Raw genomic sequence first — 17949 nt, 5'->3', positions numbered from 1 at the left:
TGGCCTTCCCTCCTCTAGGCCTAAGCTACACGGTTTGCTCACACAGGTGCATGGGACATTAAGTGAGAAACGGCTCATCTCAATTCCACCCCTCAGGACTCCCTCAGCCCGCTGGCCTCTGAGGATCTGACCGACCTCTGCTCACTGTGCCCAGGCCTGGGAGGGAAACTCTGTGTTGCTGCCTTCAGGCCACACCTAAGCAGAGAACAGTCATACCATCATGGCATCTTACGGTGTCGAGGGCCACAGAGGCCCATTTAAGCTGTGGCCGGGCCATGCTTGCTGGCCTCTCTGAAGATGTGTGGGTTTGTGTCCTATATCAAAATGCCTTTTTTTTTTTTTTTAAATCAGTTTAAGTTTTTATTACGTTTTAGTGTATGTTCCACTATTCCCACTACGTGAATCCGGGGGATTGGCTCAGCAGCAAGCACCTCTACCCAGAGGCCATCTCACCGGTCCGCATGTATGATTGTTTTTATTTTCTTGGTTTTTTGAGACAGGATTTCTCTGTAGCTTTGGAGCTTGTCCTGGAACTCACTTTGTAGACCAGGCTAGCCTCAAACTCACGGAGATTCACCTGCCTCTGCCTCCTGAATGCTGCTGGGGTTAAAGGTGTGTACCACCACTGCCACCACTGCCTGGCCAATGATTTTTTTTTTGTTTTTGTTTTTGTTTTTCAAGACAGGGTTTCTCTGTGTAGTTTTGTATCTTTCCTGGAACTCGCTTTGGAGACCAGGCTGGCCTCGAACTCACAGAGATCCGCCTGCCTCTGCCTCCCGAGTGCTGGGATTAAAGGCGTGCGCCACCACCGCCCAGTTGGCCGATGATTTTTAATCTGAAAGCCAAGAAGGATGTTTGAGGGTGCTGGGCCCAGCCTTGGAGACCAGATACAGCTACCTTTCAACTTTACAGGATACCAACCTTTTGTGCGTGTTCTGAGACAGCCCTGCTACCTAGGTCAGGCTGCTTCCCAAGTGCCGAAATTTATCCCCCCCCCTTCTCTGAATTTTTTCCCCTACCCCCTAAGTTTTGGTACTAGTGATGGATGAGCCAAGAAGTATTCTACTGTCAAGATACAATGGCCCCAACCCCCTACCCTTTTGGTGTTGGCCAGAAGTTCAAGAAACTTTGGTTTTACAAAGAAGACAGGTATTTGTGAACCGCTGGGATGCTGGGACCATTTGGGGTAGTGGGGTACAAGAGGAGCCCCAACAGAGCACTCCAGCCTCTCACTTGTGGAGCATCTGTGCAGGGTTCATGGGTGGCCAGGATCGGGCTCCTGTCCTTGTGGTGGTCCCACCTGCCCTAGCTCTCAAGGGCATCATGTTGGCATCCTGGTATCTGTTCCCTACTTTAAACCTGAGCTCATGCCCACAGAGCAGTGCCTCACCTAGTCAGGGTACCAGGAAGACAGAAGCTGAGCCTGAGGTCCAAGCCTGGGGTGAGGCGGCCTTGGACATTAACCACATGTGGTACAGACAGGGAACATAAGGCCAGACACTTCCAGAAAAGGCTCAGCTGAGCTGTCCAGTGATTCTAGATGGGGATGGAACTACGATCTCACATTTACTAGCCAAGTCCATCACCACTGAGCTCCAGCCCCAACCGCTGCTTATTTATTCTGTGCTTGAGACAACGCTGCATGTGAGCCGGGCTGCCTTGAATTTGCTATGTAGTCAAGGATGCTTGAAACTTATTTTCTTTGAGACAGGGTCTCACTACGTAGCCTTGGCTGGCCTCCACCTCCTGAGTGCTGGCATTAAAGATGTGTGCCACCATAACCAACTAAACCTTATTTTTCATAAAAAGACTTACTCGTGTATGTGCCCCAGTGTATGTATGTGTACCATACGCATGCCTGGTGCCATGGAGGAAAGAGGGTGGATTTCCTAGAACTGGAGTTGCAGATGGTTTGGAGCCAGCATGGGAATTAAATCCAGGTCCTGTCTAAGAGCAGCCAGTGCTCTTAAACACTGAACCATCCCTCCAGCTCCAAGTGCTTAAACAGAGTGTATGTGTGAATACAGGCATGCTGTGGGGAGGTCGGAGGACCACCTCAGGCTCCAGCAGCTTGTCTGCTGCTGTGTACACTAGGCTAGCTGGCCAATGCATTCCCAGGGATTTCTTGTCTCTGCCTCCCATCCTAGAAGTGTTGGGATTCCAGAGGCATGCTTCTGTATCAGATTTTTGACCTGGGTTCAGGCCCTCACATTTGCATTTACCCACAGCCCCACCTCACACTTCTGATCCTTTACACCCTCCTCCTGAGTGCTGAGATTACAAGTGTGCACTTCCATGCTAAACTGGTGATAGAATCCAGGGCTTCACGAATGCAAGGTGAGCACTCTACCAACTGAACCACACCCATGTGTCCATAGCATCCACTTGCCCTTCCACATTCATGTTCCCTGTCACCAAAATCCCCAGCCGCAGACAGCTCCCTCTTCCCGTTCCCAACCCCAAAGACGGTCTGCTCCACCTGAGATCCTTTGGATACTTTTATTGCTAGAATCTGGTCATAAGTTCTAGGGTGATTCCAGAATACCCCATGGCCAGGATGCTCTGTTATCACTGTGAAAATAATCACGGGGTAGACAAAGATCACGGTCACAATTGACAAGGGATGCCACTCACTCTCAGAGTTGGGGATGCTGCTGGCTCACCAGCTTTATGAACAAGATCCAACAAGGAGGAACATTGGCTGCTGGTGACAGATACACTGAAAACATTGCTCTACTGTGTGCAGAACACGGATAAGATACACCTGGCCACCGGGCAGATGTGATAAACCCTACCCAGGGCCACCTTCTAAGTCCAAAAAATCATGGTGTCAGGGGCGGGGTCCTGGAATGTTCTCTTCACCAAGTGGGAACTTAAAAACAGCTTTCCTAAAGTGCTCTGCTACATCTCAGTACAAAAAAAGCACAAAACACTGATTAGCAACATGGCACGGATGAGGTCTGGTAGATGGATATACACTCTGGACACCACAGAGATGACAAGCCACCACTCCTGGCTCTCTGAAGTCACTAGACACCACCACTTTCAGGGTCAGCACGCTGCTGTCCACCAGCTGTCGGACTCTTGGTCACCACACCCCCGGTCACCTCCTGAGCCTATGGGTGCCCAGCCCTGGAAACCAGACCAGATCAGCCACTGACCAGACTTCTGCCTTTCTGGCAGGACACAGAAAAGACCAGGGAAAACCTGCTTATTTCACAGGGATCAAACACTGTCTGTCTGGGATATGTGCTGCCCTGCTGAACCCAGAGTTCTGTGTCTCAGATGGGCGGATGCGAGGACATGGTAGGTGCCCCTCTTCAGATTGATTTCTGAACCCACAGACTCAGTCCATTGCTCCATGGTCTGCCCAGTTCACTTACTGGTCAAGGCTTTCTGTGGCCAGCATCAATTGCTGCTTTGGAGGAGGCGATTCACTGGACTCGGGGTGATTCTAGTGCCTTCTGGAACCTAATGACTCAGCTCAACCCAGAGATTTCTGGGGGTTATGGAACCTGCCCCTGGGTCTTCTCTGACCCTCCTGTGTTTGTCTCCTGGCCCCCCAGCTTTGTGCTGTCTACGTCTGGATTAAAACAGCTCTGTGGTTTAGCTGGAGTTCGACCTTCAATTTAAAAGAACTTTGTTTACACGTACATATATAAAAAGGTGGAAGAGGCTACCCAGACTTTACCACTAATTCTACAGAGAGCTGTGAGACCCAAGACACCAACAGGGCAACCTCAGGTGAGCAAGTGCCTGGGTGTGCTCAGGCAGGGGAAGGGGAGGGCCAGACAGTAACAGTCACCCGTGGGATCCCCAGAGACATAAAGGATTATCAGGACAGAGAGGGGTCTGCTTTGGGGCAATGGTCCCCTCAGAAGAAGATGACATCTTCCTTGCCAACTTCGTCCTTGGCTGTGAGTGGTGTGGTTGGCAGTGAGGGGCCTGGGGATGCAGGTGGCAGGGACGTGCTTCCGGACTTGAAGAAGGCCTCAGGGGGCGTGGTAGCTGGGGCTGGACTTGGGGCTGGAAAGCAGGGGTCTGGAAGAGAGATGGGGCACACTGGTGTCAGACGCCACCACAATCAGTGGGTGGCCCCTGTGCCCAGTGGCGAGGCTCACCTGGGGCAGGTGCAGATCCGTGGGTAGCAGGCAGGATGGGACTCAGGGACCGGCGGTTTCGTGATGAATTCTCATCCTTGCTCATGAACTTGTTGAGAAGCAGCTGCTGCTTCAGGTCGAAGGACGCTGGAAGAGGGGAGGTGCCTGAGCTGGACGCGGCCGTCTGGGTGGGAAGCAGGCCTCCCCTACCTGTACTTCCCCATGGGCAGCCAAGTAAGCACTTGAAAGGTGGCACAGAGTCACACAATGTTGGGATGGGAGAAGGGTGTGGCTTCCAAGCAAACACCCTTTTCCCATAATCATTAGGACATGGACTCCCATCCCACAATACACTCTGTGTCACCAGGGGATGGGGAATCTCTATGGGGAGGGGACAAAGACCCTGGGTACAGTGCCTGGTGCTTGTCCTGTGTCCCAGCTGTGAGCTTCTAAGTAAATGGGCATGATGGTTAACTATGTCAACAACACAGCCTGGGACAAAGGTCTCAGCGAAGGACTGTCTACGTCAGGGTGACCGGTGGCACGTCTGTGGAGGATTGTCTTGTTTGCCTTAATCAGCATGAATGACCCAGCCCGAAAGCGGGCTCCACCATTCCTTAGATTTGGCCCTGATCTGGACGAGAATGAGAAAGCTGGCTGGGCACCAGTCAAACACGCGTTTATTTCCCGGTCTCCCGACTGTGGACCTGAGCCCGTCTCACGTTCTTGCCGCCTTGAGTCCTCACCAGGATGGACTGAAACCTGGACTGTGAGCTAAAATAAACCATTTCTCTAAGTTGCCTCTTGTTGGGGTGTTTTGTCACAGCACTGACATGCAGTTGGGCAACGGAGAGCTTGCCCACACTGGAGCTGGGCTGGCTGGCTCCCTGTCCGAGGTCCGTCGTTTCAATTCTGCGGCTCCACTGGGGGCGGGTGCGCCTTCTCTGGATGCTCTGGGGTCCCTGAGCTCGGGGTGGGGTGGGGTGCCACTCACCTGAGCTCTCCCAGCGCTGGGAACCTCTGCTCTTGCTGCTCTTATCCTTGCTGCCCTTGGTGGAGGCGGCCAGCTTGGTGGGGATCTGCTGCTGCACGGCCGTCTGCCTCTGAATCTGGTTGGTGGCACTGAGCAGCTGGATGGGCACATCGCTCTTGGCTGGCCGGCTCTCCGCAGGGACACTGTCCCAGCGGGCCGCCTCAGGTCGCTCTATGTACTCAGGCCCCGTGCCAGGAAGCAGCAGGCTCCCTTGGGTCCCTGGTGCTTTGGCTAGGGCCAAGCGCCCCTCTGGTCCGTCCCCATTGAAACTGGGAGGGTGGCTTGTGGGCTGTGCCTGAGTAACAGAAGACGTAGCACATCACTGCCGAGCCTGGGGCGGGGCATGGGGGACGGGGACCAAACCCAGCTGGTAAGTGCTCGGAGATGAATGGGTGTTGCCCACCCAGCTCTGGGTCCAATTCCCCGCTGGGAAGGTGCAGTCTGCATTCTGTGAGCTCTGCTTGAGTCTCAAGTGCTTCTGGTGATTTACAACTCATGAAACACACCAGTCTGTGTACATCCACTGTCACACTGAGCCATATACATGCTCACACACAAATACGGCCACACAATTTATATCTGGATTACTCACAAGACACTTTATTTTAGAGACAGGGTCTCTCTCTATGTAGCCCTGGCTGTCCTAGAACATCTACATAGACCAGGTTGGCCTGAAACTCATAGAGATCCACCTGCCTCCTGAGTGCTGGGGTTAAAGGCATGTGCTCCTTTTAACAGTGGCCTTGTACTTGCTATGTAGCCAAGGATGTTCTAATCCTCCTGCCTCCACCCCTTGAATGCTAGGATGACGGCCTTTGCCACTACACTCCCCCCCCCCCCCAAACAAGGTTTCTCTGTGTAACCCTGGCTGTCCTGGGGCTCAGAGCTCGCTCACCTCTGCCAGCACCTCTGGGGGCAGGGCCCCCGGTGCAGTGTTCTGTTTCTTGAATCTGCGCAGCAGCTCCAGGCGCTCACGCTCACGGTCCACTGCACGCTGGGCCTCGCGCAGACGCTCCAGGTCGTGTTGGTAGGCCTGGCGCTGCCGCTCCAGCTCCGTGCGCTCCTCGTCCAGCCGCTGGCGCAGCTGGCGCGCCTCGCCCTCTCGCTCCTGCAGGCGCGCGCCCGCCAGCTCCAGTTCCTGCTGCTGGCGTGCACGTTCCCGCTCCCAGCGCTGCTGCTCCTGGCGCAGCTGGCTCTGCAGCTTTTCCACGCCCGCCCGCTCCTCACGCTGCTTCTCGAAGTTGCGCTGCCGCTCTTGCTCGAGGAGCAGGTTGCCGCGTGTTGACTGCAGCCGGAACTGCTTCTCGCGCTCCTGGATGGCCACTCGCTGCATCTCCACATAGCTGTCCTGTTGGGCGATGACTGCCTAGGAACAGGGAGAGGGGTGGGGCTGATGAATGTCATGCCCTTGGCTAGACCCAGCCAACCAGCAAGAGGCAGCAGCAGCCAGTCCCCTCTCTGATGCCGCAGGTACCTGGAGACTAAGAAGCAGCTGCGACAGTGTCTGGACCCGGTGGACCAGCTGCAGAGAGAAAGCCACATTGGTCTACCTGATGACAGTACACGGGGCATGTGGGCACGCCGTCCCTGGGGGAGATGGACCGGGGCAGTACCTCTGACTCCAGGACAGTGGGCAGACATGAGCTACTCTCTGTGCTGGGCATCTCCACCTGGGAAGAAGAGGACGATCGTATCAAATGGGACTGACCTAAACCACCACAGCTCACTGTGAGAGGAGACATGTTCTTGGTCTGGGAAAAAGAAAGGACCCGGGGCTGAGCGGTGACTGTGCAGGTACAAGTCCTATGGCCATCTAACGTACGCCAATCCGAGAGTCTGGAGACGTCTGGGAGGTGGGTGGGTGGCCGATGTCCAGCTCTGGAGTAGGGTGGGCTTGGACGTGAAGCTTACGTGGCCACACCAGACACAGGGTCCAGTTCAAGCCACAGATACAGCTAGGGACAGGTGGCCTTCGCCTCTGGGGACCTCGGCAACAATGGGCAGGTACTGGGTATGCGGCGTCGAAGGGGAAGGAAAGAGCCAGTGAAAGCAAGAGTGTGGGCAGCTGTTACGACACCCTGCATAGCCTGTGGTACCAATGTGCCCATTCTCTCCTCCGCCTCCCTCCCAGTCACTGCCTGCCATTCCCAGGGGTCTGCAAGATTCATTTTGAAGGCTGTCATGTTAGTGCGGTTATGTTGACTTGGACTGTCAGTTACCAGAAGTCACTTACCGTTTGTGGCGATTCCTCACAGCCACCGGGGGTGTTGCTGTCACAGGATGTGGGATCTGGGCTGCTAGCAGGCCCCTGCCAGTCTTGGGGCCTGAGGTCATTGTTGCACATTTTCTTTTTAAAGCTGCCACCTAGAGACCCCAAAGTGATCACAAGAGGATGCTATAAACCCCACAGGGTCTGGGATCCTCTCCCCTCCTCTTCGCCCAGACCCTACCATGTCATGAATACAGGGGAGCGTGCTCCTGGAGGCCGGCTGCAGAGCCCTGGCTTTGTAGTACAGAGCCCACAACACCCAGAGCGCTGAGGACCGTTTTCAGGAGTTACACCCCTAATGCTTGAGAAAGAGCTCGGCTGTTAAAGGCCGAGGCTCACAACCAAAAACTCAAGAAATCACACTGTCAGGACACTGCCACTCAGGAGCTTCCCGGGCACAGCCTTGGAGGTAGGTGGTGACGTGGGGCACAGCCTTGGAGGGAGGTGGTGACGTACTTACTCTTGCTGGGGCTGCCCACACTGTCATAGCCCCCGAAGGTCTCAGCCCTCCGAGGCAGGCCTGCAGACACACCTCCCTCCTCCACTTGGCCACTGGTGCTGCCCAGCCGCCGGCAGATCAGGCTCTGGATGCCCTCAACTGTGAGGAAGAGGTGGGGGACATGAGTTAACAGGCAGTGGGGGTGATGCCAGGGGCAGCAGGGAACCCAGACCTGAGTCAGGACAAGCGTGGCAGCGAGTGCTGGGATGACAGGTATACACTATTACCTTGGCTTTGGCAGTCCTGGGGACAGAACCCAGTTCTAGGCAAGCACTCTAACAATGGAGCCCCATCCTGAGCCATCATCCTCGGGGGCAGCCAATGGGTTTGAAAATAACCCATCTTGGAGGCAGGCTCCGTAAGATTCAGGAAGTTCTGAAGGGAGGTATGTTAAGACTCAGGAAGTCAACAATGAACAAATCTCAGGAAGTCCCTGAAACTTACCAGAAGTTATATACACAGAACGGACTGCTAGGGAAAAGAGACTCTCCAACCTGTTCGGCCAACTTCGCCTGCAAGTCGTGAAGAGAGCTCCCGGGTCCCAGTTTTCATGAACTGTCACCTGTGCTGGGGTGGCTTTCAGTGCAGCAGCTGCCTTTAAGTTGTAAGTAATCCCTCACCCCTGCTCGTAAGTGACCCCAGCAAACTCACTGGCTCACCAAGTTGGACTGGTGTTATTGTTACTTTGCTCTATCATCAGTTCCCTATCTGGGGTGAAGATGTGTGTGTTCATGTCTCCTCAAAAAAAAAAAAAAAAAAAAACACGTGACTTTTCTCTCCAGCTTGTCAGGGTGCCTGCTGCAATCTTGGCCCCAAGCCAGGCCTAGAGATGTGATGTACCAGACCCTACCTAGATCCAGTAGCAGACACAATGTTAAATGAGAGCTGGACAGGAGGGCTGCCCACCGGGGTAAGGGTAGGCTACAAACCCTTCAATGACCCTCTACCATCCAAAGTCTCTAGCCAGGTCAAGAGGCAGGGAGAGCATTCCCAACCCATGTTGTGAGTGTCATTGGAGGCTGAGGACAATGGCCGGCCTCAGAAGGCAGAGGTGGATGGACAGTGCAGATGTGGCTGGAGGGAGCAAAACACCCATTGGGCCTTTGCTAAGTTGTGCAGGCAAGGGGTTGAGTGGTCTGACTCCCTGATGGAAGAGAGCCACTAAACACTGGCTGCCCACCCTGCCGGACAGCATGGGGCCCCGGTGGCTGCAATGGTGCTGTTAGGAGCTCCTGTATCACTTGTTATATCCTGTGTTCCCCTTGCAGAAAGGTCTCTGCATGGTCAGGACAGAATGTGTGTGGAGACAGTGGGTTATATGTACCCAGTGGTTTACACCATGGCTGTAATGCCTGGCACCCTGCTAGAGCTAGAGGTGGGGTTCTGGCCCAAGTTTGAGGTGCATTTCTGGACTCCAGAAGTCCCTCAAAGTGGCTCGAAGAGTATATGCATTTTCCTGAGGATATTACTGCGGGCCATCCCAGAAAAGGAGGATCTGTATCAGGGAACTTTATTATGAAAATTTAATTATATTTTTACTTATTTATTGTGTGTGTGAGTGCACACACATATGACACAGCACACATGCCAACTTGTATGAGTTGTCCTTCTATCACGTGGATCTCTAGGATGGAACTCAGGCTGTCTACATGGGGGTTAGCACCCTTACCTGCTGGCCATTTCTTAGGCCCAAGCTTTATGTTTCCCCCCTAAAGACAAGTCTTTCAAACTCATTATGGAGCTAAAGATAACCTTGAACTTTCGGTCCCCCTGCCTCAGTCTCCCAAGTGCTGGGATGCCAGGGCTTCACATACGCTGCACAAGGACCCTACCAACAGAGCCACAGCCCTAACCCTGAGTCAACTTGAGACCTCTGGGGTTGGCCAGGTCCCAGCCTCTGACCAGGTCACCCAGGGACCTCTGGAGTTGACCAGGTCACCCAGGGACCTCTGGGGTTGACCAGGTCACCCAGGACCTCTGAGGTTGACCAGGTCACCCAGGGAGTGTTTGTTGACTGCCAAAGAAAGTGCTTAAAGGAGTTAGGCATAGCTGAATTGTAGCGCTCGCGCACATGCCGGATCACAGAAAAGCAAAATGACCGTGGTCCTGGGTAAGGTCTGCCACGGGGAGTCCTGGGCCTGGTGTTGGTCCCCTGTGCAGCCCACCCTTATAATATCATAACATACCACAGGGGGTGGCTGACTTACTCTCGCTCATGGCTGATCTGAGAATCTGCTCCCCCCGTAGGGTCTCAGCAGGGTCCCCGCCTCCTCGGAAGAGGCCTCGGCACTGGGGTGACTCGTCCAGCCCGCTCAGCTCAGCCATCTCCAGGTAGATCTGCTGCTTCTCCAGGAGGCTCTGGGCGATCAGCTGGTCTTTCAGGCTCAGCCGCTCTACAGAGGACCCAGAGGTGGCAGTCAGCCAGGCTGTGAGGCTGTGAGGTGGCCCCGGGCTGGCCTGTAGCCTCAAAGGCGCACCCCTATCCTCCCTTCAACACCACCAGCTTCACAGTGTGGTCCTGTCCTCTGACCCCTCCTCTCATTCCCGCGTGAACACCAAAATGGCCGCTAAGTGCAGACAGGCAGGAGACAGAGAGCCTTGAAGGACAATATATCTTTTTAATTAAAAAATTTCATTACATCTATTTATTTGTGTATATGTGTGGGCACACATGTGTGGAGGTCAGAGGACAACTTACATGAGTTGATTCTCTTCATTCTGTGGAATCTGGGATTGAGCTTGGGTCACTGTGCTTGGCAGCCAAGTGTCTACCCAATAACCATCCTGCCAGCCTAGGTTTTTTTTTTTTAAAGATTTATTTGCTGGACATGGTGGTGCACACCTTTAATCCCAGCACTTGGGAGGCAGAGCCAGGAGGATATCTGATCTACATAGTGAGTTCCAGGACAGCCAGGACTAGAGAGAGAAAGACCCTGTCTCAAAAAAACAAAAAAAACCCAAAAAAAACAAAAAACAAAACCCACGTTTATTTGTGTATGAGTGTACATGAATGTATTTGGGTACGCATCTGTGTGCATGCGTGGAGGCCGGAAGATGATGTCAGGTGTCCTTCTCTATCACTCTGTCTACTCATTTGAAGCAGAATCTCTCCTTAAAACTGAGGCTCTGTTTCTCAGCTGGGCTGTAAGCCAGTAAATCCTGGAATCCTCCTGTCTCTGCACTTCTCAGACCTTGGGTTACAGGTGTGCACAGGACATCTGGCTGGTTATGTGGGGGCTGGGTCAGAACTCTGGCCCACACGTGGTGCAGCAAGTGTTCGTAACTGCTGGATCATCTTTCCAGCCCCTGGTTTATTTTTTTGAGACAGGATTTTACTCTTCCTCAGGCTGCAGATCCCCCTGCCTTGGCCTTCCAAGTACACGGATTATAGGTGTAAGCTACATCTAGCTTAAAAACTAAAAAAAAAAAAAAATAATTCTTAAATTTTCTATGAGAAAACGGAGGTTGTTTTAAACACTTATTTCCTTATTGGTGTGTCACATGGCAAGCGTGCCGTGGACTGCATGGGAGGTCAGGCGACAGCTTGCACTTGGTCCTCTTTCTAATGTTAGCTCCAGGCTTGGTGGCCAGCTATCGCTACCTGCTGAGCCATCCTGTCAGCCCAGAAAATAGGGTTGTCATGAACTAATTCATTTCTTGTTTTTGAGACGTCGTCTTGCTGTATATTCTTAGTTCACCTGGTAATAGCTGTACAATGCAGGCTGGCTTTGAATTCCCATCAATCCTCTTGCCTCAGCCTCAAAGTTTATAAGTCTTGGGGCTAGTGAGATGGCTCAGTGGTTAAGAACATTTGTGGTTCTTGCAGAGGACCCAGATTTGATTCCTAGCATCCACAGGGTGGCTCACAACTGCCTGTACCTCCCTCTTCTGGCCTCTGCATGCATTTGCATGCACACAGTGCACAGACATACATGCAAAAAGCCCACTGTCCATACACGTAAAACTAAAAACAACAAAAAACCCTGTTTTTTTGAGACTGGGTTTCTCTGTGTAGCCCTGACTATCCTAGAACTCACTTTGTTGACCAGGCTGGCCTTGAACTCAGAAATCCCACTGCCTTTGCCTCCTGAATATGCCACCATGCCCAGCTCCATTTACTCATTTTTATTGTGATGTTTTATTTTTAACCATTCATTCATTCATTCATTCATTCATTCATTCATTTATTCCCTGAACTCGTCAAAGGGGTGATATTGTGCATTCAACCCCGATAAAGTGGCATAAGCTTGATGTGGGTCCACGGGTTACAAGAGGGACCTGCCCACAATGCTGACCCCTCCTACCTTGAAAGTCCCGGAGTCTCATGGTGCGGGCTTCAGTCATCTTCCTCTCCTCAGTCTCGCTGAAAGGGTCCTCCTCCTCATCAGGACAGCTGCGGGGAAAGGGGACAGTACCGTCAGTGTCTCGTGGGCTAGCTGTCCTGACATCAGCCAGCGCAGGCTGGTGAGATGGCTGGGGGGATAATGGAGCCCCAGATCTACAAGAGACCCTGTCTCAGCAGACTAGGCCGAGTGACAGAGGACATCCGACACCCTCTTGTGGCTTCGGTGCCTGAGTTCAGTCCCCAGGACTCATAATAGGAGAAATGACCCCAAGTTGTCCTCTGACCTTCACACGACGCCACGGCTCACATTCTCTCCGATAAAGAAACGTAATTATGAAAGGATTACTGAGTCCGGGCCTGTGTTAGCTGTGAAAGGCTCTTCCACTGACCTGCATCCCCTCCTGAATTACTCAGTTTTGTTGTTGTTTGTTTTTCATGACAAGGTTTCTCCGTATAGCCTGGCTGTCCTGGAACTCCCTCTGTAGACCAGGCTAGCCTAGAACTCAGAGATCCACCTGCTTCTGTCTCCTGAGTGCTGGTATTAAGTGTGTGCCATCACTGCTGTTAGTTTTTTAAATAGACAAACAAAAAACAACCGACAAGGCATCATGCATCCCAGGATAGACCTGAATGTACTCTGGCCAAGGATGACCTTGAATTTCTGATCCCCCTGCCTCTACTACATCAAGTGCTGGGGTTACAGGCATGCACTTATCACAACCTGGGCTCACCTCTCCACGGCTCGGCGGATGTGGGCCATCCAGGTGTTCCTGTCTTCTTTGGAACTGGTATAGATCTCATACATCTCTGGCCCTGGCTTGGAGGCGCTGATCAGAAACATGGCCTTCTCCTCGTTGGCCACTTCTCTCACAATGAGCTTTTGCAGAGAGATGACGGGTGGCTTTGAGTCCTGCATGGGAGAAGGTGACAGAAACTTAACTGTTGTCCTGCTATATCCAAGCCACCGTGGACCCTGCCCCCACTCCAGTGTATATATGCATTCACGTGGAAGGCAGATGGTGATCTCGGCTGTTATTCCTCAGGTGCGTGGTTTCTCATTGGCCTGAAGTTCGCCAAGCAGGCGAGGCAGGTGGCCAGTGAGCCTCAGGGATCTGCCTCCCCAGCGCGGGATACGTGTGTGCCACCACACCCTACTGTGTCATGTGGGTCCTGGGGAGTGAATTGTCATGCCAGCACAAAGCAGAAACGGTTTACTAATTGGAGACTATTTAACTGATATCTTAGTATTCTTTTTAATGCTTTTGGGGGCCTTGACTCACAGTGAAACCCTGCTGGCCTCAGTTTACAGCAATCCTGCCTCAGCTTCCCAAGTATTGGGATTTCAGGTGTACACCACCACGCCCAGCAAAGGGCATATCTCTTCTTTGTTATTAATATTTTAACATGTGTGTGTGTGTGTGTGTGTGTGTGTGTGTGTGTGTGTGTGAGAGAGAGAGAGAGAGAGAGAGAGAGAGAGAGAGAGAGAGAGAGAGCGAGCACACACACATGCCTGTGTGTGCACATGCATGCATGGTGCACCTGTGGAGATCGGAGGACAACTTGTGGGAGTTGGTTCTCTCTTTCTACAATGTGGGTTCTGGGTATTGAACTCGGGTCATCAAGCATCTTTACCCACGGAGCCACCTGCTGGCCCGAAAAGGCCCATCTCAAGTAGTATTGTGAGTTAAATTGTCCAGACCCTCTTATAATTCATATACTGAGATTCTAAGCCCAAGTACCTCAAAAAGTGATGGTGTGTAGAGACAGGGCCTTTACAGATATAATCATTTTAACAAGATTTGTCTTTCTAGTGGTCCAACTCAATAGAATTGGTATCCTTATAGGACTCTAAGACTGGGTGAGGTGGAGAGTCCCAGGCCTATCACCCTAACACTTGAGACTTGGAGGTAGGAAGTTCAGAAGTTCAAGGCTGGCCTCAGCTAAACAGTGAGTTCCAGGCCAACCTGGGTGATATGAGGCCCTGAATTTACAAACCCTGAGATGACAAGTGTGTGCGATTAAGCCCGCTTGGATGATTTTTCTTTTTGAGTGTGCACATTTCTGTGTAAGAACTCCTGAGCGTGTTAACATTGGGTGACTGTGGTTGCCTCGCCCCTGCATTTCTGGAGACCAAGGCAGGTCACTTTATGTCTCGCCTGTGACACAGGATCTGGGATACACAGCGATCCATCTGGAGAATTCATAAAAGGGGCAGGAGGACAAGAGGGACTAGGAAGATGACGGTGTCTGCGTGTTTCCTGAAAGCTCAAGTCTATCAACGCCCCAAGTCTCCTGATAGTGGGGTGGGGCACACAGCCATCACAGTGACATCTGCGTCTTGTGAGACAGAGGGGTGCTGGGCCAAAGGGGGACAGCTGTCGTGACAGAACAGTCTGACCCAGTTTACGGGAAGATGGGACAGGGTGACGAGGGACGGGGAATTCCTGAGGTGCTGTCAGATCCACAGACTCTTCCAGCTCCAGGGCTCCCTCTCTGCCCCTGCTGTGGCCGCATCTCCACCCCCGCAGAGACTGCTGTCCTTCACTCGGATTACAGGACAATCTGCATCGGGAGGGCTCAGGATCCTCTTTCATTTTCACATCAGTCCTGAGCTAACACTTGGCGCTGAGAACACAGGTGTTTTGGGGTCTCACACCACATTCCTTCCCTCTGGGCCACCTTTCCTCACTCCCCTTGCCCATTTCTCTCATTTTTCTGATGCCCACCCCGTGGAGAGCATGGCTACTCGCCAGGCTTCCTCAGGGACTGGGCAGCTGACAGTCATGATGTGGAACCTATGGGTCTTGTGTCCTTTGGCTTTTGTCTGTGTAAATGGTGCAAATCCCAACTAGGGGTTTTATTAGTGTGCCATGTACACTCAGTTTAGATCCCTTCCTTCTGCTCCCTGCCCCCACCCCCTTCTCCACAGACCCCCAGAGAAGAGGCCTTTCGCCATTTGCCAGACCAGTATGTTCAACATCCATTCACCAGGGTAAGGTTCTTTTGGCCAGACCCCGGGGCCTGTGAGTACCCAGGGATGTTGGGCAGCTAGGAAGACGGAGGATTTTTGGATAATGACCGAGGAGCTTCCCTCTTCCCCAAGCCTCATCGCTATAGGCCAGCTCTCTGCACTCCAGTATAGAGAATGTGGGTGTGAATCTGTAACGGCTCCTCGGGCACGCCGGGAAGGAAGTGCTTATCCCCGGAGCAGACACTGCTCAAGTTAGGCCCGCCTGCAGCCCTCTCCATCTCCATCCTCAGAGCAGATTCTGGCATCCCAGCTGTTCCGGGAAGAGACAGGCACTGTCTCCGAGTCAGTAAAGACTCCCCGGGTGCCACTCCAGGAGATTGACAGATGCCGTTCTCATTTCCCCAAGTACGTTCTCAACGAGACGTGCCCCTCCTCACTGCTCTCACCTGCTCAGAGTAGCGTATTCCCACCCCGGAATTCTGTCTCTTCTCTCTGGCACCCAGAGATCAGAGACACCTTCTGTGAACCGGCTTCTCTCCTCTCATACCTACAAAGAATGGTCCCCTTTCTGCCTTGAGTCTAACTGTTTAGAGCCCTTCCATGCTGCCGTATGCTATGGCATTACTAATCTTTTAATAAACTTCTCACCCAAGGACAACTGACCTCAGTGTCCCCCTTGAGGCCCTCCCACCTGAGACCTTTCAATGAGGACCAGGGCCACACCAGGGAGCAAGACAGGTTCTCATTCTCTCTTCATTCTATTCTGTCTGGAAGGACATGAAGACAGGGTGACTCTCAGTATGTTTTCCTATCTGTGTTTCCTCTCCATGTCTTGTCTTGGACATCCCCCTCCATGGGCCCCCCACCACACGGTCCCAGCAAGCAGGACCCATGAAGATGTTAGACACGTACCACAGAAGCAAAGACGTACTTCTGATCCTTTTCTTGCAGCAGCAAAAGCACGTCAGTCAACAGGACAGCGAGGACATCTGCAGAGACCAGCACATGGGGGAGTGTCTCAGAGCTCACATGCACAGAAAGGTTCATGAGGGCTTAAGCACCACGACGCCTCAGCCTCTTTTTTTTAAAAAAAGATTTATCTATTTTTATGTGCATTGGTGTTTTGCCTGCGTGTATGTCTATGTGAGGGTATCAAGTCCCCTGGAACTGGAGTTACAGACAGTTGTGAGCTGCCATGTGGGTGCTGGGAATTGAACCAGGTCCTCCAGAAGAGCAGCCAGTGCTCTTAACCCCGAGCCATCTCTCCAGCTCCTGCTTCAGCCTCTTGTTCCTAGAAGTTCCCATTCTAACTCCCCGCTTTCCACAAAGTCCCTGAGTTTTGAGATTCGGTGTCAATGAATGCTGAGGCATTCCCACTCAGAACGTCAGAACTCAAGCTAGAGCTCCCATGTGCCCTTCAGTTCTTTCAGTATTCTTTTTTTCTTTTTGGTTTCTCTCTGTAGCCCTGGCTGTCCTGGAACTCACTCTGTAGACCATACTGGCCTCGACCGCAGAGATCCGCCTGCCTCTGCCTTAAAGGTGTGTACCACCACTGCCTGGCTTAAGGATTTATTTTTAAATATGTGTGCGTGCGTGCGTGCGTGCGTGCGTGTGTGTGTGTGTGTGTGGTTTTGTGCATGTGTGTGCAAGTGCTCGCAGTGCCTAGAGGTGCCAGATCCTTCCCTGAAGCTGGAGTCACAGGCAGTTGTAAGCTGCCCAGCGTGGGTTCTGCGAACCAATTTAAAGTCCTTTATAAGAGCAGCAGGTAAGCTTAAAGGTTGTGCCATCTTTCCAGCCCCTCATTTATTATTGCTACTGTTTATTTTGTGTATATGGGTACGTGTGTGATGTATATATATGTTCATGCATGTGTGCTCACATTTGTGTGGGTACACCTGTGCATGTGTATCTATGTCCGTGTGTGTGCTCACATTTGTGTGGGTTCACCTGTGCATGTGTATGTATGTCCACGTGTGTGCTCACATTTGTGTGGGTGGGCCTGTGCATGCACTAGGGCTTGGTATGAGGTGTCTTCCTTGATCACTCCCTGCAATTTTTTTTTTTTGTGATGTGTGTGTGTATGGCATGCAGGGGAAATGGGCTGGAAAGGAAAGGTGTGTGCATGCCCTGGTGTGTGTGTGTGGACATTGGAGGACAAGTTGTGCAAGCTGGTTCTACTCTTCCACCACGTGTGGGTCGCAGGCACCTAACTCAGGTTTTAGGCTTGGCAACGAACACCAGCACCCGGTGAGCTGTCTTGCCAGCCCTCTTCCTGATTTTTCAGACGGGTTTCTAAGCTCAGGTTACAGGCATGGATCACCATGCCTGGCTGGGGAGAACTCAGGCAAGCACCTCACCCACTGAGCCAGCCTCTGGGTGGTTTCTTCTCCTTCTGTGCAGGTCATATCTTGTCTCCTGCTGCAAGGATGCGGGCTGGCCTCAGCCCCTTGTGTCCCAGTCCCGCCTGGTGCCTCACCCCTGCACGACCGTGTCAACACCTCTCACGGTGAGACTTTTGCACACGAGTGTCATGGGGGCACAGAGACTAACGCTCGAGGAAGCCTCTTCCTTTTCTTCTTTGGAAGCAGGGTTTCATGCATCCTACTCTGGCCTCCACGTGCTCTGTAGCTGAGGATGACCCCGAATCCCCAAGCCCTCTGCTTCTGCTTCCCTAGAGCTGACTGTCACTGCACTCAGGTTGACCTGGTGCTGTGGATGAAACCAGGACGTAG

At 52.5% G+C, this 17949-nt stretch overlaps 1 protein-coding gene across 3 annotated transcripts in view; it reads right to left on the bottom strand.

Moving 5' to 3' along the window:
- Positions 1-2483: 2483 nt before the first annotated feature.
- Positions 2484-17949, bottom strand: part of Arhgef18 (Rho/Rac guanine nucleotide exchange factor 18) — a 102075-nt gene continuing 86609 nt past the window's right edge. For 2 of the 3 annotated variants that reach the window (XM_028857341.2, XM_037198402.1), the window contains 12 exons: positions 16130-16206; positions 12978-13156; positions 12206-12294; positions 10109-10294; positions 7863-8000; positions 7367-7497; positions 6747-6803; positions 6608-6655; positions 6029-6499; positions 5095-5428; positions 4122-4247; positions 3875-4041 (listed from right to left, as the gene is read on the bottom strand). In XM_028857341.2, coding sequence (XP_028713174.1) covers positions 3875-4041; positions 4122-4247; positions 5095-5428; positions 6029-6499; positions 6608-6655; positions 6747-6803; positions 7367-7497; positions 7863-8000; positions 10109-10294; positions 12206-12294; positions 12978-13156; positions 16130-16206 — 2003 coding nt within the window. Of the gene's footprint in view, positions 4042-4121; positions 4248-5094; positions 5429-6028; positions 6500-6607; positions 6656-6746; positions 6804-7366; positions 7498-7862; positions 8001-10108; positions 10295-12205; positions 12295-12977; positions 13157-16129; positions 16207-17949 lie in introns of all 3 variants that reach the window. The other variant, XM_028857340.2, reaches the window with a different exon arrangement.

This window comes from Peromyscus leucopus, chromosome 23 (genome assembly GCF_004664715.2).
Source record: "Peromyscus leucopus breed LL Stock chromosome 23, UCI_PerLeu_2.1, whole genome shotgun sequence".
NCBI classification, from domain to species: Eukaryota; Metazoa; Chordata; class Mammalia; order Rodentia; family Cricetidae; genus Peromyscus; species Peromyscus leucopus.
Note: the sequence above shows the minus strand (reverse complement) of the source record. Positions and strands in the feature narration are given on the sequence as shown.